The sequence below is a fragment of the Tursiops truncatus genome, chromosome 10 (genome assembly GCF_011762595.2).
Source record: "Tursiops truncatus isolate mTurTru1 chromosome 10, mTurTru1.mat.Y, whole genome shotgun sequence".
Taxonomy (NCBI): Eukaryota; Metazoa; Chordata; class Mammalia; order Artiodactyla; family Delphinidae; genus Tursiops; species Tursiops truncatus.
In genome coordinates this window covers 38,524,621-38,549,915 of record NC_047043.1, presented here as the reverse complement: position 1 = coordinate 38,549,915, position 25,295 = coordinate 38,524,621, and the positions used below count along the sequence as shown (strand labels likewise).

At 43.6% G+C, this 25,295-nt stretch overlaps 1 protein-coding gene across 6 annotated transcripts in view; it reads left to right on the top strand.

Moving 5' to 3' along the window:
* ANKS1A (ankyrin repeat and sterile alpha motif domain containing 1A) overlaps positions 1 to 25,295 on the top strand; it is a 186,555-nt gene that overhangs the window by 67,646 nt on the left and 93,614 nt on the right. For 4 of the 6 annotated variants that reach the window (XM_033864391.2, XM_033864390.2, XM_033864389.2 and 1 more), the window contains exons 2-10: positions 4,885 to 4,965; positions 6,748 to 6,904; positions 8,793 to 8,855; positions 15,939 to 16,235; positions 17,014 to 17,089; positions 17,374 to 17,475; positions 17,572 to 17,673; positions 19,049 to 19,245; positions 22,979 to 23,071. In XM_033864391.2, coding sequence (XP_033720282.1) covers positions 4,885 to 4,965; positions 6,748 to 6,904; positions 8,793 to 8,855; positions 15,939 to 16,235; positions 17,014 to 17,089; positions 17,374 to 17,475; positions 17,572 to 17,673; positions 19,049 to 19,245; positions 22,979 to 23,071 — 1,168 coding nt within the window. The remainder of the gene's footprint in view (positions 1 to 4,884; positions 4,966 to 6,747; positions 6,905 to 8,792; positions 8,856 to 15,938; positions 16,236 to 17,013; positions 17,090 to 17,373; positions 17,476 to 17,571; positions 17,674 to 19,048; positions 19,246 to 22,978; positions 23,072 to 25,295) is intronic. The other 2 variants (XM_033864393.2, XM_033864392.2) reach the window with 1 other exon arrangement.

Genomic DNA, 25,295 nt, shown 5'->3' with positions numbered 1-25,295 from the left:
TCCCCACTCTCCTCAAGGGTGGAGACTATAACTTTCTGGCGTATGGAAGATAGTGCCTAAACATTTATTCAGTTGAACTGGATTGGACACTCTGCCAGCCCATTGAGATGCCATTACTTGTCTGTGTGAAGCAAGCAGTTAGGTAACTGGACAACATGAAGCAAGCTTGCCGACAGCTAAGAGCCACTGTAGGATATCGTTTAGTCCTGATCCCACAGAGTAGTCACAGATGAAAGTGGACTGGCCACTTTGGTTCCAACTTACGGTTCTTCTGTCTCTGTGTTTTATGTAAAGATATCTCAGATGCAGTATGCTTACATGTCCCATCAAGAGATTGTTGCCATTTTTAATGGATAGAGAGTAGCAGGTTCGTTACGCTACACAGAGATCATGTCACACTGGGGTCGCAGGTTAGGAAAAACCGAATGTTAGAAGTTGCAAACTGGTAGCCCTGGGCAGTTCCTTGCACAGTGCTGTGCTCTTAGAAACATGAAGGAGTCCCTTAAAGGGCTTAAAATATATAGTATGGAAGCGCAGCATAAAGAATTCACTGTGGTCCAAGGTCAAATGTAATCAGTGCTGTGGTGATGGTGCACTAAATGTTTAGGGATCTCCTGTACCTTTCTTTTTCTTTTCCTGGTTCTCTTGGTGCTCTGTGCTCTGCTTTTGTTTGTCAGTGATCAGCCCTTTGGTACTTACTGCTTTAGAGAAACCTAATAGGACAGCTGTGATAGGGAGGGAGGCCTAGATTGTAAATAGCTCTTTTCTTGGGCTGCCAAAAAGGAAGAAACTTGGGTGGAGGGGGATGTTACTACCATCCTGTCTGAAGCTAAGATTCCAAGCAGAGAGATGACAGTTCTCTATCTTCATTTAGGTTTTATTTAATATATTCCCCATTCCCCCAAATTTTTCCCCATGAGCATTTAGAAGAAATGCTAGTTAGAGCAAAAGGAGGGGGAAAGGCCTTACCCAGTTGGGAAAGTTGCAGCTTTATGCAGGAAAGTGCTTATCTTTCTACCTTGTCTTTTCTAATTGTTTTGAGGTAGTTTTAGTGCTGGTATGGGATATCCAAACTTAATCACCTCTAAACCGGAGACATGGAGGTAAAAGTTAGAAAATGACAGAGAGCTTGCTCAGTTCTGCCTTTTTGTTAAAAGCAAGGGCAGTTTAAACCTCAGTTTTAAGGTTACTTTGGGACCTGGATTGAGATGGTTGAAGAGGTAGCAGATTCCTAATGCAGTACTAGGAGCTGACAGACCTGAGCTCCCAGCTGCTTTAACCAGTGTTACTATTCCCTTTTTCCCAACTCCTCTTGTTTATTCCAGTCATCTTGCTATTGTGTGCGACCTTGTATGACTGCATCTTCACTTCATCTTGTCATCCGGTTAGATCACAAAGTCCCTGTTTGGCCAAAGGCCAAGAGCACCATAAATGGGAGCTTTGGATCTGCCACTGATTTGGCTTGTAATTTGGGGCAAATAATTTGTTTTTGGGTTTTAGTGTCACCTAGTTTATAATAGAATGATGATTTTTTGTCTTGTGGGGCAATTTGAAACTAAGTATGAAAATTGTACCTCCTAGATTTTCCAGATCTGTTTCACTTTCCATCGTTCTATTCATTGTCAGGCATAGGTATATTATTTTTGGTTTAGGAAATGAGGTATAAATGTGACAAAGAGATCATTGCTTTTAACTCTTTGTTTGAAAGGTGCTATAGGAATCCAAGCTTAATGGAGGATGGGGACACCAGGAAGAAACTCAGGCTCCTGACCTTGTCACCAGCTTCCTTAGTTGACAAGGAACAAATAATGTAGCTGTCAGTACACATGTCCTCTCTTTTCACTTAAAATTTATCTTAAGCTTTTAAGCCAAATACCTACATGCTTATTAAAGTGACCCATGTCACACATATACAACCATTTATTATTAACATTTCATTTTTTTCTCTTCTTTTCCCTGTACATAGGTTCCTTCCCCTCTTTAAAAAAAAATTCTAAAAAGACTACTGCATGAATGTATTCTCACTGTGTTTTACATAGTGTGGTAGAATAGAGAGCAGAACGTGAAAGTCCCCCTTCACCACTCTGTGGTGCCCCCGCGACACATGCTTCCTTCCCCAGAGGGAACCACTGTCAACACTGGATGAGCATGCTTCCCATCGCCATCCAAGGGGGTGTGTGTGTGCGTGTGTGTGTGTGTGCATGTGTGTACTTATAAAATGAGGGCTCATCTTTTGAATATTATACAATGACTTCTTTTTTTTCACTTTACTGTAACACAGCATATCTTATAAAATCTTTCCACGTCAGGACAAATAAGTCCACCTTGTTTTCTTTCCTTTGTTGTTGTTGTTAACTGTTACATAATAATTCATTTTATTGGGGTACCTGGTATTTAACTCCCTACCTATAGGTGGACGTTAAGTTTGTAGTTCTTACTCTTACAGTGGATCAGTCCTAACAAGGATGTGTCTTTGTGCGCGTGTACAAGCGTTTCCGTTGGATAGTGCCTGACGTGGAAATGCTGGCCCAGAGTGAATGCCTATTTTTGGTTTTGGTGGGTGCTGCCGAATTGTCTTCCCAGAGGAATTCACCAATTTAAACTCATACCAGTGGTGTTTAAGAGTGTTTGTTTCCCTGATCTTTACAAGCGTTTTATAACGTCATCATTTTCATTTTTGTCAGTCTGATAGGTGAAAAGTGGTATGTGATTATTTTAATTGGCATTCTTCTAGGTTGTGTTTCTGTAGATATAGCCTTGTCTGATTTCTGCCTTTTAGGAATCCCTCAACATTGCCAGTTACTTGATAACATTTTTTCTTATTTTCTTAGGCTGAATCTCTCTATTTTATGTCCATCAATTATCTGTGGTGTAGGGTGGGAATCGTTTCACTTCATACAACTTTAGACAGGAGATGGGGTAAACTTGTGCACTCAATTTACAATCCTGATAAATGTCTCTCATATATATTTTTTCTCTACAATATTTACAATTTTCTTTCTTTTTTCTCCTTAGCATTACATTGTAACCTCTATTCTGTCTTATTACACAGCAATATAAATAGTATATAATATTCTATCTGTCTCCACCTTGGTTATCATAGTCATTTCTCTGTTGATGAACTTTTAGGCTATTTCTAAAGTTTTATTGTTACAAATAATGCTGCTTCCAACATCTGTGTATAAAGGCTCTGGGCCCAGATGGTTTTACTGGTGATTATAATTTTAGTGCTCTATGTCAGTGATTCCGGAATATAGAAATGTGTAGATAGCTGCTCAGGTGATCTGTGACTTAAACCTAATACTGATATCACCCAATAATGATAGCACAAAAAGCAAAAACTTTAGACCAGCTTCCTTTATGAATGAAGATGTGAAAATGCTAAGTAAAATACTCTCAAGTAGAAGTCACTGATATGGCCCTAATGGATAATGGCCAAATAAGGTTTACTCCAGGAATGAAAGAATGGCTCAACATTAAGAAAGCTATTGATAGGGCTTCCCTGGTAGCACAGTGGTTGAGAGTCCACCTGCCGATGCAGGGGACACGGGTTCGTGCCCCGGTCCTGGAGGATCCCACATGCCGTGGAGTGGCTGGGCCTATGAGCCATGGCCGCTGAGCCTGTGCGTCCGGAGCCTGTGCTCCATGGCGGGGGAGGCCACAGCAGTGAGAGGCCCGCGCACCGCAAAAAAAAAAAAAAAAAATTAGTTGGTTCACTGTGAAAAACTATGATATTATCCATAGATGCAAAAACGTATTTAAATTAAACAGTATTTCTAATACATTTAAAAAGGAAAAAAATAAGATACTTCCTTTACATGTTACAGAGTGTCTACCTCAGACTAACTGCCAATAGCATTAGCAGGACAAAACAAGGCTGCCCTCTACTACTTAATAGTATTTTAGAGGCTCTGGCCAATGTAGTAAGGATGAAACAGAAGTCAGAATTAAGGCTTTGAGGATTAAATGAGATGACATTTCAACCGTCTTAGTCTGATATTTCTGATTCAAATAAGGCACTCAAATTGTAGATTCTGTTGTTATTCTTTTTATTACCAATAAGACATATTCACAAAGGAAAGACAGAATTGTCCCTTGCATTTTAACACATGTATCCTGGTGCTTTTATGAATGTGGGTTCTTTGATCTTGGTCCTTGTGGTTGAATGATCCTGATTATCTGGTCTAGAGTTTCTCTCAAGACTTCAGTCACCAGGAGTAGAGGTGGGTACTCAGTACCTGTAACTGACTGAACGGTTTGGTTCAGTGATTTTTTAAAATTTTTGGCTGCATTGGGTCTTCGTTGTGGTATGTGGGCTTCTCATTGCGGTGGCTTCTCTTGTTGTAGAGCATGGGCTCTAGGCGTGCAGGCTTCATAGTTGTGGCACGCGGGCTCTAGAGCGCAGGCTCAGTAGTTGTGGCACACAGGCTTACTTGCTCCACAGCATGTGGGATCTTCCCGGACCAGGGATCGAACCAGTGTCCCCTGCATTGGCAGGCTCATTCTTAACCACTGCGCCACCAGGGAAGTCCCTGGTTCAGTGATATTTTTGATGACCTTTCAACGAGCTGTTCTTACAATCCTGACAGTATTCAGAGACACGAGTCCCAGACTGAGTGAGTAATAAAGTTACCAATGAGGAGAATGATACAGGAAAACAAGCTCTGAAATGATGACACCGTTGTCTTGATACTTGACTCCTTGTTCAGCACCCCATTGTGTACCCTCAGTGCTGTGCATTTCTGTAGTAAATAGCTGCTTTCTTTTATCAGGAGTCATGTGGAAGTAACCCGTTTGGTTAACCACCACACAGAATTCTTTTCCAGGCAGCTAGATGTCTCTAAATTTGGTTTGTGACTTCAGTCTTTTTTTTTCCCCCTATAGCATCTGGAGAGGGCCAAATGTGAACTGTGTTGACAGCACTGGGTATACACCTCTGCACCATGCTGCTTTGAATGGCCATAAGTAAGTATTAACGTGCTACATTCCTGCCCCACTCTTCAGAACCCAGGCCTTCAGATTGTCTTTTTAAATTTTTTCCTTCTGTAAAGGTGTACAAAGCAGGGATGCTGAAGAACAGAGAAAAACTAAATTTAGTCCGTCCAGAATTCTTGAGTCTCTCTTTAGTGTATAATATAAACATCCTTCCCCACCCCACTCCCAAAATAACTTTAACCAAAGGTTAAGTTTTACCTTTCTTCTGCTTATTCTCTTCCCCTTTGAAATGGGGCAGTGCCTTGCAATGATCTGGATACGAAGCTCAAATGTGGGGCAGCCAGAACATAATGGTGCTGGATGATGTATTATGTAACCAGTCCCTTTATAAACTGAAAATAGATCGAGTGGTCATGAGAAACTTTCTTTCTGTTGACTTTATCTTTCTGCTTGCCACTCTTTCCTCATAAAATTAGCCTTGTCCACAACAAGAACCATTTTTAAGGGGAAAAATAAATAAATAATATGGCCTATTTAATTCCCTTGAGTATAGAGAGGTTATCAGGAATTTGTGATTTGTGTGGGGTTTGTCTGGGAAGTTTTCTGGAGAAGGTGTGCTTTGGCAAGGGGGTGGGTGGTGGTTTGAGAGAAGGCACAGGTTTCAGTGGTTTGGCAGCTTGAAGAGGGCGCTGCCCTTCAAGTGAGGTAGAATGGCAAGGCTCAGAGCAGGAGCAGGCCGAGTGGTGGAGTACAGAGCGTAGATTTGCCAGGAAGAATGAAAACCAGAGTGTAACGGAAGACAGGGCATCGGGGAGTTTGAGGCCTAATACTAAGGGAGATAAGCAGTAGAAGTTTAGTTTTTATGAGGAAGGATTATTGGGACCATTTAGATTTTTCCGAGCGAGAACAGGGCCCTACCACCTCATGGTATTCTGTCTCACTTTTGCAATATTTGGCCCAGCCTAATTGATGCTGATGTGCCGGAAAGAAGCAATGGCTGTTTCCTTCTACATGAAACTTTTCTAAGATATATGGAATGTGATCATTTCCTGTAATGTGGTCTTTTCTATAACCATCTTAGACAAAGCTAACAGAAAATCTGTAGAGACTCCCTCCACCTTAAATGGTGGGGTAACCTGAATTAAAGTGAATCTTTAAATGACTGTAGCTTGTTAGCCAAGTTCATCTCCAGATGCTGTTTTATTTACAGTGGAGATTTTCTTTGACCTCATGTGCGTGGGGATAGTTATACATTTATATCTACTTAATTAGTGGTGTCACCAAGAAGGAAGCCAAGTCCTTCTTTCTGGATGTATCAAGTGATACCATATGCATCTGGCTTATGTTTGCAGCCACTTTAATTCTGCTCTGCCTGTCCGCTTCCAGCTCCCACATCACTAAGTGCTCTGAATAATGTGGTGAATAATGATATTTGTTTTGCATGACTGCTTTTATGTAAATTCTATCCCTGAATGCTGTTTCAACATCACAAACAAGGAAACATTGCAAGGTTTAGACAAGGGGACCAGACGTTTTCAAAATAATGGAAAATAGATGGATTATGTAGAAAGCCCAGATACACCGGGAGGTGATGAGTCAGTGTTGTGTGCCTCAAGATGGCTCAGCTGCTGTCAACAGCTGTACAAGTAGCTCATGGAATAAAAGGAAGAGCTGGGCGGTGAGCTCAGGTAGAGATGGGGAGCCAGGTGAGATAATCTCTGTGAAAGGGCTTTGTGCCAAACAGATGTGCAGAACTGTTAGTACGAAAGACTTGTGGGTTCTGCAAACTCATGATCGATTTTCGCCTTCTAGGGATGTGGTCGAGGTTCTTCTGAGGAACGACGCGCTGACCAACGTGGCTGACTCTAAAGGCTGTTACCCTCTGCACTTGGCAGCCTGGAAAGGAGATGCCCAGATAGTGCGATTGCTCATCCATCAAGGGCCCTCACACACCAAAGTCAATGAACAGGTTGGAGGGAAGGGAAGCTTTCTCCACTCAGCTACAGCCAGACCTTGGCAGCCCCATCACCGTCTCAGTCCCGTAACTCAGATCTCAGGGAACCAGCTCTTCCCTGGCCTAAGGGTGATTCCCCTCTTCCCAGCGCTACTCCTTCTAGTGCGCCAGGGAAACCTTGTACCATGAAGGGTGCATTTCATATGCATTTGAATCATGCAGATTTGGAATAGTACTGTAACAAAGTTATAAATACTCACCTCACGTGCAAGACTGGAAATAATGCAAATCCTGCAAAATTGCCCAGAGTTCATTTCAAACTGGTGGGCTTTTGCCATCAACGTGGCAGTGCAGCTTTAGCTGGTAAACAGAAATACTCCCAGCATGTGTTGGTACTGTGTGAACCATGCCATTGTTTTACATGCATCAGAACTTGCAGGAGTGGTGGTACGAGTGCTAGTGCTGAAAAATGAACTCACAAAGCCACGTGAGTGGAGGTCTGAGGTGATTCAGCAGAATGAAGATCATTTCCATGTGTCCTCTAATGTTCATTTACTACTGACCATGCTTTGACAAAGCAGAGAGAATTCTTAAAAAATAAAAAAGGCAGCATTTGAGCAGAAACACCACACACTGGCCATGGATTCAGGTACTCTGAGACTGTACCTTCTCTTCTTTATATTTATTCCTTTGGGAAAGTTATATTTGAATTATGTAAGTTCTAGACAAACCTCTCATAAAATACACCTCCCTGTAGTTTGGATCTGAGATGGTGTCGATTTGCGAGGAGATGGGCCCTCTCTGAATGACAAGCCATTCTCCTGTTGCCCTCTCTGCTCTGAACTGAAGTAGATACTTTTCTTATTTGCTTGAAGGAGAGAGATGCTGCCCTTTCTCAGTAAGCTTAGGACTGTTTCACTAGTGACTTTGCTGAGAGGAGATTGTTCAGTCACCTGTAGGATTAGATCAGGGTTATTCCTCAAAAAAATAGGAAACCATTCTTGAAGTCCCCCTGTCAGCAAGACCATGCACATTCTGTTAAGAGCACATTTTTGATTCAGAGAAGGGCAGCTTCACTGTGAGGGGTGAGAAAACTACAGCAGTGCTCCCAGCTCTCTCCACTTGGAGATTGTTTGTGTACAGCTGTTCATCCGCCTCCCTTTCCCCCTTCTGGCTGTATTTTCTGGGTAGGTGAGCAACAGACATTCAAGATCATCAATGAGGATGTTTGTTTTATAACATTAGGAAGGAAAATTGTCTCTTTAGAATTGCCTCTTTAGAACCTACATGCAACTTTACTCCTCCTGGCTAATGTGACAGTAATTTCTCTTATCTGGAGGAAATTTATAAAAGAGGTTTGCTTTTAACTAATATTCCTCAATGTGGAAAAAACTAGTCACCCATTAAAGTCCTTCTCGTTTAAGAAATTTTCAGCCACCATTTCTAATCCTGTCTTTGCTCACTTTTGCCTTGGAACACAGCTGCTTGGATTTTTGAGCCACTTGAGTATGCTAGCTTGTCCTGCTCACAGCCGCCTCCCGCCTGGAGTGTCCATTGATAAGTGGGACCCAGCCCAGTGCTTTGCGTATCTGGCAGGCAGGTGGGTGGGGCAGGGGCTGGGCACAACGTCTGCAATAGCTCGAAAAACCTAATGCATCTAGGCAGTGGTTACAAGTATTTCACTGATTTATTAAAAACCATTAACGTTGCTTCAGTTGGAAGCTTGGATGAGAGGGGTGATGAGCGCGGTGCCCTGGAGGTTGTCTTCCCCATTAACTTCCTTTTGAGGCACCCAGAGGGCAGATCCAAGTTGTCTAGTGTTGGGCCCCCTCGGGGCTGTGCATTGCTTTGATATATTTCATCCATTTTATCATCACATTTTCTTTTCCTCTCCTTTTTATAGAATGCTCTTGAGATCAAAGAACTCAAAAAGTACGGCCCCTTTGACCCTTATATCAATGCCAAGGTGTGTACTTTTCGCTGCCAGGATTTCTCTGCATCATTTCTCCAAGCTGCACTTTCTCTTCGGTCCTCTCTGGCTTCCACTCTCATCCACTCAGACTCTTCTTCATCAACCTGACGTTTGTCCGCTTCAGCCCATCTGCTTCTGGCTTGCCTGGGAATGGGAAAACGAAGCTTCAGTGGGTTTTGTTCTTGTTTTTAAAACCCATACCAATTCTGGAAAGCTTGGGTGCTTTTCCTGGAATGGCTGAAAAGCTTAGAAGTGGCAGAACTGGGGAAATAGAAGGAACCATATTATGGGCATAATTTACTATTGTGATTTCTAAAATCATTTAAATTCAAAAAAGAAAAGTGCAATTAAAAGATGTTACGCAAAGTAGCTCACTTTTTAATAAGCACAGAAAATGATTAAATTGTACTTCCTAGATTAATTTTTTTTTTTTTTAAGTTTGCTTTCGATATTTCTCTTGAGATGGAATCCGAACAATAGCTTGTGGTGGAGGTGTGGCAGCCAGGGCGTGGGTGACTCCATTTTGCTCTTAAAAGCTGCTGGTGTGGCTCCCGTCTCTTTTCCTTGAGTTTGTGCCTGGGGCTTTGAAGCCTCAGTCCCTTCTCCCCAGCCATTAGCTTCCCTCTCTGCTTGGTCACTCTTGGCCCTTGGAACAGCTCAGAAATAGGAAATGAAGTTGCACGGCCAAGCAGGGCACTTGCCTTGAGTCTCCTTCCCCCGTGAGGCTGGGATAAATAACGGGCTGATGGGCCTAGTGATGAACGTTCAGCCCCCGGCCTCGGCCCTCCACTGCCTCTGGAGGCAAAGCTGGTGGGTTGGGTGATGGTGTTAGCCTGTCTCCTCTGTGCTCTCACCTGCTGTTTTGACTCAAGGTTTCATTCAGATGAGGTTTGCTTTTTGGCAACAATCTGGAGTTTGGCTGAGTCACTGCATTATTCACATCAGCTACCTTTCACTTGGCTCTGAATAATACAGCAGCTGCTGGGAAGGGAAATGTAAGGTCCTTCTGCGCATTTCCAAATGCAAGGCAGATATTTCATGTTTTTCTTTGAAAATACTGATTTAGCAAATGAAGGACCCTATGGGCTGGACGTCGGCAGGCTCTACGGGAGATTTCCTTCAGCTGTTGGGCCCTAATCGTGGAAAAGCAGTTTGATCTGGAGTGGGGGAACACAGTAGTTTTAGTTTGCCCACACTTTCAATTCTGTTTTCTGATCTTCAAGATAGGAAGATAGGAAGATACTTCATCTTCTTTTATTTTTTTGGAAGTAGTGCAGCAGAGTGGAAAACCCTCACAGATCAAGTCAGACCCAAGTTTGAATTCTGTGCTGCCACTTACTGGTGTTGACTTGAACAAGTTACTTAATTTCTCTGAGCTTCAGTTTCCTCTTCTATAAAATGGGATATACCATCTACCTGGCGGGATTATTTTGGAGTTCAAATAAGATCATGTACATGAAGTAAAAATATCTGGTTACTAGTAATATTTGAGGTCCTAATTTTAAAAGGTATATACCATGTGGTATTTCTGAAAGGCTGTTTTGGAATTTATTCTTTGTTACTAGTGAGTGAAGCTTAATGCAACGTTGCTGTATTGGTCCATTCAGGGTTTTGTTTGGGGGGAAGCACCTTGAAGTGATTGTTTCCCGACTTGGTGGTTACTTTAGTTAGCTTATAAAGCTCTGATTAAAGGGTAAGACTTTTTTTCTTAAAAGCACATTTTCCTATCCCTTGATTTTGCACACATAAAAGAAATTTCGTCTAAATGGAATAAGAACTTACTTCTCTCTTTGGAAATACAGTCTTCCCTCAGTATCTGAGAGGATATTGGTTCTAGGACCTCTGTGGATACTGTGTTCAAGTCCCTTATATAAAATGGTGTAGTGTTTGCACATAACCTACTTCTATCCTCCCATACACCTTAAATCATCTCTAGATTACTTATAATACCTAATAATACAGTGTAATACGATAATACAATGTAAATGCTGTGTAAATAGTTGCCACTTGGTAAATTCAAGTTTTGCTTTTTGGAACGTTCTAGATTTTTTCCCCTGGAATATATTATTTTTAAGCATTACCTTTTAAATTTATTTATTTATTTATTTATTTATGGCTGCATTGGGTCTTCGTTGCTGTGCGTGGGCTTTCTCTAGTTGTGGCGAGTGGGGGCTACATTTTGTTGTGGTGCGTGGGCTTCTCATTGCGGTGGCTTCTCTTGATGTGGAGCATGGGCTCTAGGTGCACGGGCTTCAGTAGTTGTGGCACACGGGCTCAGTAGTTGTGGCTCATGGGCTCTAGAGCGCAGGCTCAGTAGTTGTGGCGCATGGGCTTAGTTGCTCCGCGGCATGTGGGATCTTCTCAGACTAGGGCTTGAACCCGTGTCCCCTGCATTGGCAGGCGGATTCTTAACCACTGCACCACCAGGGAAGTTCCTCTCCCAGAATATTTTTGATCCATAGTTGGTTGACTCATCAGATGCAGAACGCGTGGATTGGGAGGGCCAACTGTACTACCCTTTGCCTCCACCCCCCCCCACCCCCCCCTCAAAGGCCAAGTGACGTAAATGCCGTTAAGGGATAAGGCTATTTGGGTTGTGCTAAGAATGCAGACTCTTCTCAGGCTGATTCAGTTCTAACCTCCCTAGGTTTTATGGGTTTTCATTGACCTGGTGTGTCTAGGAATTGTTTTTGCTAAAATACATTTGTGTGCTAAGTCCTATCAAGCACCTGTAGAAATTAAGAAGTTGCAGGTGCCTTTCCTGGGAGCAGAGATGGTTTTCATGAGCTTTTATCTTCCTCTTTACCATATGGACCTTTTCCTGTTTCAGCAAGTCAGCATAAACCAGTCCAAATGTACGTCATCCTTAGCTAAGGTGAAACTATTAAAATTGTTTACTTACCCCCTTTTAAAACAATTTTAACTTAGTCTGAATATCATAAGATGAGCAGTAGTCAAATTCGTTTTATGGTAGGTCTGTTTCTCCAGACACTTAAAAGTAATTCACAGGGGCTTCCCTGGTGGTGCAGTGGTTAAGAATCTGCCTGCCAATGCAGGGGACATGTGTTCGAGCCCTGGTCTGGGAAGATCCCACATGCCATGGAGCAATGAAGGCCGTGCACCACAACTACTGAGCCTGTGCTCTAAAGCCCATGAGCCACAACTACTGAAGTCCGTGTGCCTAGAGCCCGTGCTTCACAACAAGAGAAGCCACCACAATGAGAAGCCCGCGCACCACAAAGAAGAGTAGCTCCCGCTCGCCACAACTAGAGAAAAGCCTGCGCACAGCAACAAAGACCCAATGCAGCCAAAAATAAATTAAAAAAAGTAAAAAAAAAAAAAGAAGTCCATGTTCAAATTTCACCAATTATCTCAATAATGTCCTTTAGAGCAATTTCTTTTTCTGGTCCAAGATACAGTCCAGGATCATACATAATCTGAAACAGTTATCCTCAGCCTTTTCTAGTCATTCATGACATTGACATTTTTGAAGAGCATAGGCTGTTTGTTTTGTAGACTGGCCCTCAGTTTGAGTTTGTCTGATAATTCCTCTTGATTTGGTTCAGGTTATACATTTTTGGCAGTAATGCCACAAGAGTGATGTTCGTCCTTCCTTTTTAGTGCATCGCATCACCAGGCACATGATGTCAGTTTGTTTTGTTCTTGATGATGATGAATGATGTTTAAGTTGGTGTCTGCTAGGCTGGTAACCTTTTTAATATTAGTTTTCCTGGGCTTTACCCTCTGAGGTGCTACCTTGGCAGACCTGGGGTGGGGCTCAGTATTAGTTACCTTTAAGCTCCCTTGTAATTCCAAAACGAAGCTTGTTTAAGAACCACTGATCTAGGCTAACTTTCCACTAGAGCAGGATTCCTCTTTTCTCACCTAAAACGCAGGCCATCTACCCCTTATTTTATTTGTTTGTTTCTCCTAGTAGCAAGCAGAATTACTCTTGGCAGCCTCTTTTTGAATTCCACTGATTTTTGGTTTCTTATGCTTGATTGATACCTATTTTCCTAAACCTTCCCTCTGTTGGTCAGAGTTCTGCCTTCAGAGCTTTGCAGAGTAAGTCTGACTCCTCCTCCACATGAGGAACTTGGTTCTCATGCTTTTCCTGTGTCTTCTAAATCTTTGTAGACCCACTTTGTCTTTTTGTTCCAATTTGGGTATATTTCTAGAGACTATACCATCGTTGCTCCAGAGAGCTGTAGCCCCGGTGTTCCTAACTTAGATATCTGTCAGCGGTGGACAAGAGTGCAGTTGGGCTATAATCCAAGCACTGGGAGGTGATGGTTTTGAATAGTTCCCAGAGGAGAAAAGTCACGGGAATGTTTCTAGATGGTTTTCTGCTGTTTGTAGTTTGTGTGTGTGTGTGTGTGTGTGTGTGTGTGTGTATGTATATAAAACACATAAGTAATGGATTTATACATTGAATGGGGTCTCCAGATATAAAGGGTATAGGGGTTTTTTTTTTTTTTTTAGAAGTAATGACCTAGCAAGGAAAAAATGAAAGTGGGTCTCAAGATGAGTAGGAGTGGGGAGTTTGTGCAAAGCCTTGGGGGAAAATTGGGATATTTCATCTCAGTCCCCATCCTTAGTCCAGATTCATAGTAGTGTGATTCTGTGAACTCTTGGGGTGTTGTAAGCACCCATGGTGTGATTTGAAAGGTGTGAAAGAGAGGGATTCCAGGTGGTTGAGAGTTTGTACCCTCCCTGGAATCCCTCTCTTCCTTGTGGGTCCATAAATCCAAAACTTTAGTGACTTCTTGCCCTGAAAATTGTTAGGCTCCAAGGGGAAGCGGTAGTAAGAGCTCATTGTGATGGCCTGTGTTCAGTAGTCGAGAGATGTGGTCACCACAGACGTAAACTCAAGAGTATTGTAGTTACCAGAGCATGTCTGGCAAGACTGAAACATAAATAAGATGCTTCCTACACTGTGAATATAAACTGCAGAGATGTGGTTAGGCCATTTTTAACATAGGCAGGCAGTTTGCCTGGTAGTGATCAAGACCATGCCTTTAGCGAGGCAGCTCTGTGGTAGCTGCTTTAGTTCTGGCAAAAACCCAGAGAAGACTTTTTTCCCCTAGAGTTTTACAGTTCTTCAGGCCCTAATGACATACTTTTTACAGATTATTCTGGTTGTTGGGAGACAACTTGGATATAAAAGAGATAGCAGTGTCTACTTCAGAGTAAACGAGTTTTTTTGGACTGGAGTTTTAATGAGAATAAGCTGACTTTCTTGGCCCTTGCTGTCATGCTAATCTTGAGATATAAAACCCTGAGAATCCTCTTAAACTTCTTTGAGTTACAACTCTGCCCCAGGATCCCTCTACAGGAAGCTCCTGTGAGTTTTCATTGCTGTAGCTGTCTTTTCTTCTCATGAGAAGGCGAGGTGACAGCTCTAAGTTTTTCATGCCATAGCTTAATAGGAAGTGGGCATATGGGTGGCCTGAAAGGTTTGTTCGGCACAGGGAGCCCCAAGGATTTACTTCCAGCCCAGCGTTTCTCCTGCCCTCCAGACTTTCAGGTTGACGTGGAATTCGCCCCTTGGACCCAGCTGTATCACAGGAGGCCATTGCTAACTGGCTGTGTTCTGTGGCCAGAGAAGTCTGTCTGCACCTTCTCAGCAGCTGCTCTCCTGGAGCTGTGTTGGAGCTCAGTGCTGCTTCCTCTGTTTATCTGTGTGCATTTATCTTTGCATGTGGCTCTTGCTACCACCCTTTCTGTCCTTGTTTCATTAAAAAAAAATTTCTTTGCTATCATTCTGGCCTTTTGGGGCCTTGCGCCTAGTAGCCCTGGATCTTTCTGATACACTTGGTGTAGCTGGAAAAAATGATGCAGTTAAATGCCAGATCAAAAGCAGATGGAATTGCATGCATGTTTGGGTAACTTCTAGTCTGTTACTTTTAATATCATTAATAGAATTGAAGCAATTGTGGAAACATTTAATCTTTACCTTTTGACCACTGAAAGGTGCATAATATTGACCTGAAGGACACATGCCCTCAGAAGCTTTGTTTCCCCAAAGTGGCAGAAGCCTCCTGGATAAATTCAGGAATCTCAAAATCTTGTGGGAGAATTATTATTTTCATTAATGCTTCTAAAAATGGAGAGGTCGTGGAAATTCCTCTATGCCTGCTCTAGTTATACATTGTCAGTAGTAGTAAAAGAAAGATCATAATTGGAATGATTAACATTTTGCTTCTGATGGTTGATAAAGCACAAACTTCTCCTGCTTTATCTCAGGTTCTCCCTTTAGTTTGAAACAAAATTGACATCAGAGGACCTGTGGGGTTGTGAATTTGAATTAATGGCAATGTTACAATCTTGAATATTTTGCACCTCTCACACAAAACATTCTGGTGTCTGATTGTATCTTTCTTACCTAAGAAACCCTTCTTGGCACAGTTGTAGGTCCTGCATGCATTGGCTGGGGCAGGCTCCTGGAGCAGGCTCAGGGTGGCATCTGGGTCCCGCGTTACTCTGTGACTGAGCTCAGGTGCCTCAGTCCCCTGGCAGTGGCTGTTGGCTGATACGTTGAGAGTGATCTTGGGTGCTCTGCTCTGTAACTTTCATTGTTGGCCAATTGATTTGCATGCATGGAGCTACGCAGACGACAAACTCTTTCCAAAAAGCTTGTGTGCGAGGCAATGGATGGTCAGCAGATCCAGAATCAGGACCACGGGGTTGGCTCAATAGAAATTGTAAAACCAGTTGAAGTTTAAATTGAGTCAATGGCAGTGATATTACGGGCCTCCATCTGTGCCAGGGCTTCTCCCCGCGGCCTGCTGTGTTCCCAAGGTGGCTCTCCTTGCCGTCTGGAGACACGTCTACATTGGCACAGAGGAGACTACAAAGGCTGAGGTGCCGACTGCTCCCCTCTGGCAGTAACTGGGGCAGATGAGGCTGACTGGAGCAGCCGGGCTTGTTTGCGGGATTCTGACATAGTTCTATTAGTCCCCAAGTGTTGCTGCTATTTTTCTCATTTAAATTTCAATGGTTTTACGTGTGATTACCCCAGTTGTCTGCCAGTCTGCTGGTCACCTTTCTGACATCATCCGCCTGTTGACTCTTTAGAACAATGACAACGAGACGGCCCTGCACTGCGCAGCACAGTATGGCCACACGGAGGTGGTGAAGGTCCTCTTAGAGGAGCTGACTGACCCCACCATGCGCAACAACAAGTTCGAGACGCCTCTGGACCTGGCTGCACTCTACGGGAGGCTGGAGGTGGTGAAGATGCTCCTCAACGCACACCCCAACCTCCTGAGCTGCAACACTAAGAAGCACACCCCTCTGCACTTGGCAGCAAGGAATGGCCACAAAGCCGTGGTCCAGGTCCTCCTGGATGCCGGCATGGATAGCAATTACCAGGTAGTGGGGCGGACGTACCTCCCAGGCCCAAGGGACGTAGTCATTTTGGAAAAGGCACAAGCGCCATGCTGCTGGGCTGTGTTCCTATTTAGCACGGTTCACATCACATGTCAGATGCTTCCATTTGCTGACTCATTGTAATGAGAAACTTTAGAGACAAAGAAACTCCTCCAGTGAGTCTGTTATTTTTTGTTTCTTTTCAGGGGTAATACATGGTCGTTATACCCTGAAAAGACATGCTTATGGACTCTCTCTTGAAATTAGAAAACTTTCATTATCTTCCTATACCTGTGTTCCCACTGCCACCATTAGCGCCTCCAAAGTCCCATCAACTTGATGTTGCCGACAGGAGACTTAACATTTCCCTTTGTTGGTAGCTTTCTCCATTCAGATGAATGGCCATTTCTTAGGCTTTGCATCCACCAGACCACATTTGAAGTTAAGGTGTTTTCCCCCCCTTGTACTTTTCTTCTCATCATTCCTTCCACCCAGGAAGGTGGGGTTTTTAGGAGTGTCACCAATAGGTGGTTCCAAGGGTAACAGTGCAGTTATTCATGTGTGGCCTCCTGGTGGCACATCAAACACCCAAGTATGGGCCACGATTGTGGTTTTGGAATCCAGACAAGAAAAGTGGGAAAGATAATGACAGAGGACTTTGTGTGGTTTATTTTATTTTCCTGTCCCTTCTTGTCTACGTCCCGTTTGTCGTGTGAAGCCACGCCAAACCTGGGTCACTGTTCTGATGATATCCTGCTCTGCGCTCTCATTTGCTTTCCAGACGGAGAAGGGCAGTGCTTTGCATGAGGCTGCTTTGTTTGGCAAGACCGATGTGGTGCAAATCCTGCTGGCTGCAGGTGAGAGGTTGGCAGCGCTCTTGTCTACACAGCATGCCAGGGTTGGGATCATTTCCCCCAGGATCCCTGGAGGGGGATTTTTACTGGCTGCCTTTGAACCTAATATGTGTATGTCTCCACTGGTTGATTGCAAATGTACGAAGTTCTTGTATAGCTGGATAAAATATCTTTGGATGAAAACGTTGGTTGTGCTGCCAGGAGCATTAGGTATCCTGGAATTTGACCCTCTTTGAGGCTGGCTTGAAAATTCTCACTCCCCTGGTCCACCTGGTGTGCCTTTCTAGGAATTGACGTCAACATAAAAGATAACCGTGGACTGACTGCCTTAGACACTGTCCGGGAGCTGCCATCTCAGAAGAGCCAGCAGATAGCAGCACTGATCGAAGGTATGGGTCCATCTCCCTGCCGCAGGGACCAGGGGACACGCTGGCTGAACCAAGCCACTGGTATTTGGTGCAGCTTTTTTTGGTCTTTCCATGTAGATCACATGACTGGAAAAAGAAGTGCAAAAGAGGTAGATAAAACCCCCACAACCCAGCCACCTCTCATCTCCAACATGGACTCCATATCCCAGAAGTCTCAGGGTGAGTCGGCTCTCTTCTGCCAGCAAAGGGGCTCTCAGCTTGAAAAGAGTTGAACGTTCTTTGGCAGAATGGAAAATCTTAATTTAAATAATTATTTTGGGGGATTGGGAGTACTTAGTAAGTTCATATTCAAATTCATTTTTTTCCAACTACTATATGAAGTTTTCTTGGGCAAAGCTTAGGCCGTGATGGTGGACTTTTTCTTTCCTACTTTATTTTATTCTCTGCTTTTAGAGTTGGCTCTGTGAGAGCTATCCTGGGATGTGTGGTAGACAGGATGATCTCAAGATGAACTCAAATCTCAGTGAAACCTTTTTTTTTCTAACACACACTTTAGTGCCTTGAGTATAGCTGGCTCACAGTAAATATTTAATGAGTGTCATCTGGTTGGTAGATGTGTATATGGCAGATTTTAGTAGTCTATCATTTGTCCAACACATGTGGTCTGGATGCTAGCTTGGGCAGTCCAGCCTCTCCATCATTAGCCAGGATCCACCTTTTCAGATTGATTGAGCAGCCTTTTGGGTCCTAGGTCTGATGAATGAGAAAGACAAAACACTGGCTGACACCTCCCCCAGATACAGATCACAATGAAGAAAGCTCGAGAAACAGAGCAAAGCCAGATACTGAAAAAGGAAAGGGATTTTTCAGAGGAATGCAGAGATGCAAGGGTTCAGGGGTTCTCAGCCTGTCTTTACTGTAGAGTCCTTGTTCCCCTCCCCTGGTCACACTTTTTTTCTTGACCTCATAATTTGCTGGTAATGGGATTAGTAGTTCACTAAGCTCTTAGCTTTCAGGGATTTTACAGTTACAGTTTTGACTCTTTGCAAGTGACCCAGAGATCCCTGGTCTATAACCAGATCCCTGGTTACTTTGCAGAGTCACAAATTTGGATCCCAGGCACTCTGAGGTTCGTAGTTGTCTAGTGAGTGAGTTGTAGCTGCACAGCGCCTTCATCTCAGAAAGGCTTCACCACCCTCTATTTTGCTTGGGCACATGGAGGTTCTTGTTAACTTTTAAAGGGATTACTGAAGTTTTCCAGTTGTACCTTGCTACATCTTATGGTTTAAGTTTATGCTGTCATGGCATTGAGGTATTTGGGAATTTATAACGATCTTGGGAGATGTCCTTCATAGATGTCAAAGGTTCCATATTGAATTGGAGAAAAATCTGTTCATTTCTCAGAGTATGAAGCGCAGATGAAACTCTCTATATTTATTCCTGTCCGTGGAGAAAGCCGTGATTTATTTTCCTGCTCCAGGTTAACGTTGGTCAAGTTCAGGTGGCCGAAGGGGCTTTGGGTTGTTCCTGTGGTGGGAAGTCCAAGACTGTGCTGTCCTCTCACCGACTCTCTTGCCTTCTAACCCCTCTTCAGGTGATGTGGAGAAAGCAGTGACTGAACTGATCATCGATTTTGACAGCAACATGGAAGAGGAGGGTCCCTACGAGGCTCTGTACAATGCTGTCTCCTGCCATTCATTGGACAGCACGGCCAGCGGGCGCTCGTCTGACCGGGACTCCGTGAGCAGGGAGGCCGAGACGGCGGGAGTGAAAGCTGCTGGAGTGAGGCCTGTACGTGGCTGACCCTCTGTACTGGGGTTCTGTTGTCCACCTCTGCTCTGCTGGGGAGTGGGAGAGAGGATGTGCGACCCCCAGTGCCAGCTGTGTTTCAGGGGCCTGGGTCCCACCCACCCTATTCTCCTGGGGGCTCTGCACCATCTCCCTCTTGCTTAGTGTGGTCAAACTCTACAGCTTGTGTTGAGGTACAATTTTAATTTTTCCAGTTTCAATATAACCTGTTTGCATCCTTCTGTTACTTTGACCTTAGAGTAAATTGAAGCATTTTATTTCTATTTAGCCTCACTGCTGCTTCTGTCTTTGGGGCCTTTGCTATATATTGTTTGTTTCTTTCGGGAGAGCAGTTCTGTCGATGAAAGAGCTTGCTAAATAAGTTCCTGTCAGCCCTGAGTACATGTTCACCTTCCATTTGCCCTAAAAAATTTATCCATTTGTATTTGGACAGATTTTGTGTTCAGCAGGGTTGTAGCAAGGCTTAATCAGACAGTGTATGCATTAGTATGTACATTCCTATTTTTCCCATAGTTATAACCCCTCCAGCCATTGAAATAGTAGGATGGGGACAACCCTGAATTTTTCCCTCTAAAGGTCAACCTTCCCATCTGACTGCTTCTTTCTCTAGCCCTTGCTTCTTCTTCTTCTTCTTCTTCTTCTTCTTTTTTAATTTTTATTTATTTTTTTTGGCTGTATTGGGTCTTCTTTGCTGAGCGTGGGCTTTCTCTAGTGGTGGCGAGTGGGGGCTACTCTTCGTTGCGGTGCACGCGCTTCTCATTGCAGTGGCTTCTCTTGTTGCGGAGCATGAGCTCTAGGCGTGCGGGCTTCAATAGTTGCAGCACGCAGGTTCAGTAGTTGTGGCATGCGGGCTCTAGAGCACGTGGGCTTCAGTAGTTTTGGTGTGTGGGCTCAGTAGTTGCGGCGCACGGGCTTCAGTAGTTGTGGCTCATGGGCTGTAGAGCGCAGGCTCAGTAGTTGTGGCACACGGGCTCAGTTGCTTCGTGGCATGTGGGATCTTCCCAGACCAGGGCTCAAACCTGTGTCCCCTGCACTGGCAGGTGGATTCTTAACCACTGTGCCACCAGGGAAGTCTCTCTAGCACTTGCTTCTACTTCTAGCCTTATACATTGTTCTCCAGACTCCTTACCCCCATTTTCTCTCCCAGGGTTTTACTGTGAGCCTAAGCCTGAATCAGTGGTCCCATGGCCCTTCCTTCCTGCACTGTTGAGGTTTTGAGCATTGCACTTTTAATAAACAGGCATTGCTCTAACAGGATCCCAGTGATAGTCCCACCTTGAGGCATATTTTCAGGTGTATATTACTTCTTCCTGTTGGAGAGGCTGGCCCTTCCCTTTTGGTGCAAATCTGGCTTATGACCATTTTGATGATCCCTTGGCTGCCTGGTGATCCTCAGGCTTTTCATTAATTCCCTGGGAATGGCCTGCTGTTTTTGGTGTTCTTTTTTGTTCGGCTTCTTGCCCTGCCCTGGGATAGTCCCAGCATTTCAGTATGGATTTTGGAAAGGCCCACCAGTCTTGTGGTAGAACCCCTAGAGCGGGCGTTATCGAGGACTGTGATGAAACTCCTTGTCGGTGGTGAAAGCAAGTGCACGTGCCGAGCACCGCTCACACAGTGCTTCTGCAGACAGAGCTAGGGTTTTTTTTGTTTTTTTATTTGTTTGTTTCCACTTCTTTCACCGTTAGGTACAAATGAATTAGGGAAATCCAACCTGTGGAGGAAGGTGTTGCTTTCAGTGGCACTTACAGGTGATGCCCATTAGAGGGAGCTGGAGGCTTTGCAAGAAGAACACGGGATTCCTGAAGGAAGCTTTGAAGGAGCAAGTTCCTGTGAGGCTTAGCCACTGATTTACACAGGTTCTTTGTTCATCCCACTGTAGTAATCTAGCCTCCTATGGTCCTGCTAAGTAGAAACTGATACATCTTGGGGTGCATGCTTTGCCAGTTTTACTTGAGTATGTTGTTGCTGTGCTGCCTTCCTGGTCCTTGGTAATTAACTGTGGCCAAGGGACTGTTCTACGTCTGGTAAACACAGCGGATGGTATCTGTAAATCAGCTTCATAGTTCCAGGCCCCTGGGCCATAGTTTTCACGGTAGAAAAGACCATGAAAGACCCATGCTTCTCTTTCCTTCCAGGGTCCCTGGTGATTACCTCTTCCACAAGAGCCTTTCACATTGTTCTTTCTAGGCTCCTTTAGCCTTGGGAAGGCTTCTAGGATGAGTCATTTTTGTTGTTGTTACGTTTCATTTTGGTTTTCCTCAGCTCTTTGTGTCCCACAGTTGGATAACTGGTGAGATTATGGGCCTGCTCCGTCTGCTGTTCCCCTCCTTACAAGGTGGCCCTGGACCAGGCTTGTTCCTACGCTTCTGGAGCAAAGAAGGGTGGGGAAAGTAGACTTAGTGGGAAATCTGACCTCAAAAGCTTTGTTCAGCTTGACCATATGAACTTGTTTTGTAGTCGTATCAAGATATAATACCAAGCAGTAAAGCGTGTTTAACAGAGAGATCATGGATGCCAAGTGCTAACTAACCCGGCGGCTTCTAAAACATGAGAAGTGTCTTTCCTTGCAGGTTTCTCTGAGGCTGTCACATAATTCAACACTCACCTCCACACCGACGTGTAAAAATACTCTCGTTCTAGCAACACAGTGGACTAACCTGCAAGCCAGGGAAGGAGCTGGCAGGTCAACTCCTGTTTCAGGTTCCCACCCCCTTCCCTGTAGGAACATTGACTCTCAGGCATAAATAGGACTGTGGGATATAAAGACGCTAAAAGTACAGCAGGGACAGTGGCAAAACTCTCTTCAGCCTTCTTTCACCAAAGATCATTCTGTGTATTCCTGATACTGTCTACCCATGATCTAGATAATCCCGTCTTCAGTGAGTTTCTTGCTCTAGAGCAGGGGGTTGGTGAACCAAGGCCCACAGACAGCTGCCTGTTTTTGTGAATAAAGTTGTATTTGGAACATAGCCATGCCCAGTCATTCACATATTTTCTGTGGCTACGTTTGTGCCCCAGTGGCAGAGTTTACTGCAAACCCTAAAATATTTACTGTGTAGCCCTTTAAGAAAAAGCTTGCCAACCCCTGCAAGGGCAGATAACTGACAAATAGTCCTTTTTTAAATGGGCTGAGATGAAATAGGTTTTTCATATGCTAATGGTACATAATAGTAATCACTGAAGGAGGTGACCAAGGATAAGAGACAGTTCTGAGGTTTGAATAACATTCAAGTTTGAGCAGGAGTTGATGTTTTTGTCCTTGATTGCTTTCCTCATTACTTCCCTAATAATTTTGGTTTGTTAGAACTCTGACAAGTTGATTCTTTTGATTTAGTGTTTCCTCTTTTTAGAGTAGATTGGAAGTTGAGCCACTGGTTTTCCTATACTCGAGTTTGTGTATCAGTATCATGAAGGACATTTTCTGATGAGGTAGTTGTGTGTTTTCAGTGCTGATATTTCTCACTGTGGTCAAGGATATGACAGAGGTGTTTATAGTCTCTGCTACAAACATCAAAAAACAAAGAGCAATGCTAATTGAATTGTGTATGTGTGCAGGGTTCTCCATCTTGTTCAGATACTAAACGTTGAGTTTAGTCTTTCAGGGGAATTCTTTACATTATTCTTTTTTATTTCCAAAGACTGAGATAAGAGTAAACCAAAGAGTTAAATTCTTGAAAAAAGACATAGTAAAATACTTATTTTTTCTCTTCTACAGAGGGAACGTCCTCCGCCTCCAGCAAAACCACCACCCGATGAAGAGGAGGAAGACCGCATAGATAAGAAGTATTTTCCCTTGACAGCTTCTGAGGTAGAGGGTTGAAGGTTTACTCCCATCACTGAAATATGATTTTTTGGAAAGTGCATCAAATGCGTGCTTAAAGAAGACTTTGCTTTGTCATTGTTTTTATCACCTCTTTGGATTAGTAAATTTGCATTGTGTATATCAGTAATCCAAAGTAGGACCTTTCAAACTCACTCAGAAGTACTGAGCAAGGAATTTTACTAGGCTCTCTAGCAGATGGGCCAATTATTGATCAGCCGTGCCACATGGGAAGCCAAACATGCACATTTTCCTGGCTCCATTAGGCTAAACAGTCTCACTTTTGGCTCTTGTACCTGTGTTGTCTTTTGATACAAAGTGTGGAGTATCCCCCTAATCACTGTTCTCTAGACTGGGTCAGATTAGCAAGCTTTGATGCTTGTGACCCAAAAGGCCTTATTTCTGTTTTTGCAATTTCCCTCTTCATTTCATATGAAGAATCTGCACCAGGACAGACATGGAAAATGTCATGAAAACTCAACTAGAAGAGAAATAAGAGTCATGGGGGCAGGGGAAATCAAAGGAGGTAATTTGAAAAGAATAGTTCACCTTTTCAAAAAAGAAATGTTATCCTGGGGCAAATGGTTCAACCTTCTCACTTAGGTATATGAAGAAAATCATGTTTTCCTTAACCTTTCATCTTCACAATGCTCCTTTAACACTTCCTGCCATTCAGAGAATATATTTATTGAGTGTTTATTCAAAATATTGTATAATTTCAATAGTTTTTTGTAGCTCATTCAATGCCCTATTGTTCTTTAACTTAAAAACCAGCTAACATAAACTAGTCAATTAAGTCTCATTACTTTGTCCCCAGAAGTCGGAGTTAAGTTTTTTTTACTGCCATGGACCATCCAGTGAGACAGGTTCTTTTATTTAATATAAACATATGCAACCAGAAGGATGACATCAGTTTGACAAAATGTATAAATACAAGGAAGCCCTTTTTAGAATGTAAAGTCAGTGTTGGAGATAGGGATGATTTCTGTGCTAGGTACAAATTCCGTCCTTATTTCTTCCTATCCCTTAATTACAAAATACTTACTATCATGACTCAACTAAGGGGTCTCTAGAATTACAGGCTCTAGGGTAATAATACATTGCCAGCAGATACAAGCGCATGTAGTAAACCCCTACACGTTTTTATATAGAGGTTTGCTTTATTACTCCCTTTTTACAAGGAGAAACCTAGTAATATAGAGCGTATTCAGTTGGGGCTGGGTCTGTGTAAATGCCCTATACCACCTCTTTAACAAGGACTTGGATTAAATTTTCTGGTGCCCAAGGGTAAGGGCAAGGCTCCTAAAGAACTATTGGATAACCAGCACTTTCTTTTCTCCCAGGACTTTCTAGGGCATACAGTTTGGCAATAATACTGTATCAAAAAGTAGGGGGAGGGCTTCCCTGGTGGCGCAGTGGTTGAGAGTCCGCCTGCCGATGCAGGGGACACGGGGTCGTGCCCCGGTCCGGGAGGATCCCACATGCCGCAGAGTGGCTGGGCCCATCAGCCATGGCCACTGAGCCTGTGCGTCTGGAGACTGTGCTCCGCAACAGGAGAGGCCACAGCAGTGAGGGGCCTGCGTACCGCAAAAAAAAAAAAAAAAAAAAAAAGTAGGGGGAGAAATATCCCTATTACTCTCCTGGATTGGAGACTGTGTCTGAGCTACATCTTCTAGGACTCGCCTCCGAATAGCCTGGAATCCTGGATCAGTTGGACAACCATAGTCAGTATTTGGAAGACCCTGAGAACCCTGGCTTTGCTTCCTAAGTGATGATTATAAGTACATAAATATAGAGATGATGTGCTCTGGGTTATTATCCTTTTAATGATCAAGACAGATTCTGTTTGCTATAGTCTGAGTGGATAAGTCTTCTCCAGAAATAGACTTTTTTTTTTGGACTGTATTCTTCACCATCTTCATTTCTTATACTCTCAAAGCTTTAATACCCTAAACCTCATTCATATCCTAGCAGGCGAGCAATCTGGCCCAGTGTTCGTTTACTGTTCTTGAGGCTTCTCATTGTCAGATGGCCCTTAAAAGCCTTTAAGAGAAGCTGAGTATACTGACTCCAGGAGAGCTGATCAGAGTAATGACCAGATCATGAAACTGTCTTAAAAAAAATTAAACATTTTCACATATGCGTGTGCACACACACAAGCTAGTTAGCTGTTTTTGCCCCACCAAAGGGGCTGCCAACTGCATCGGACTGA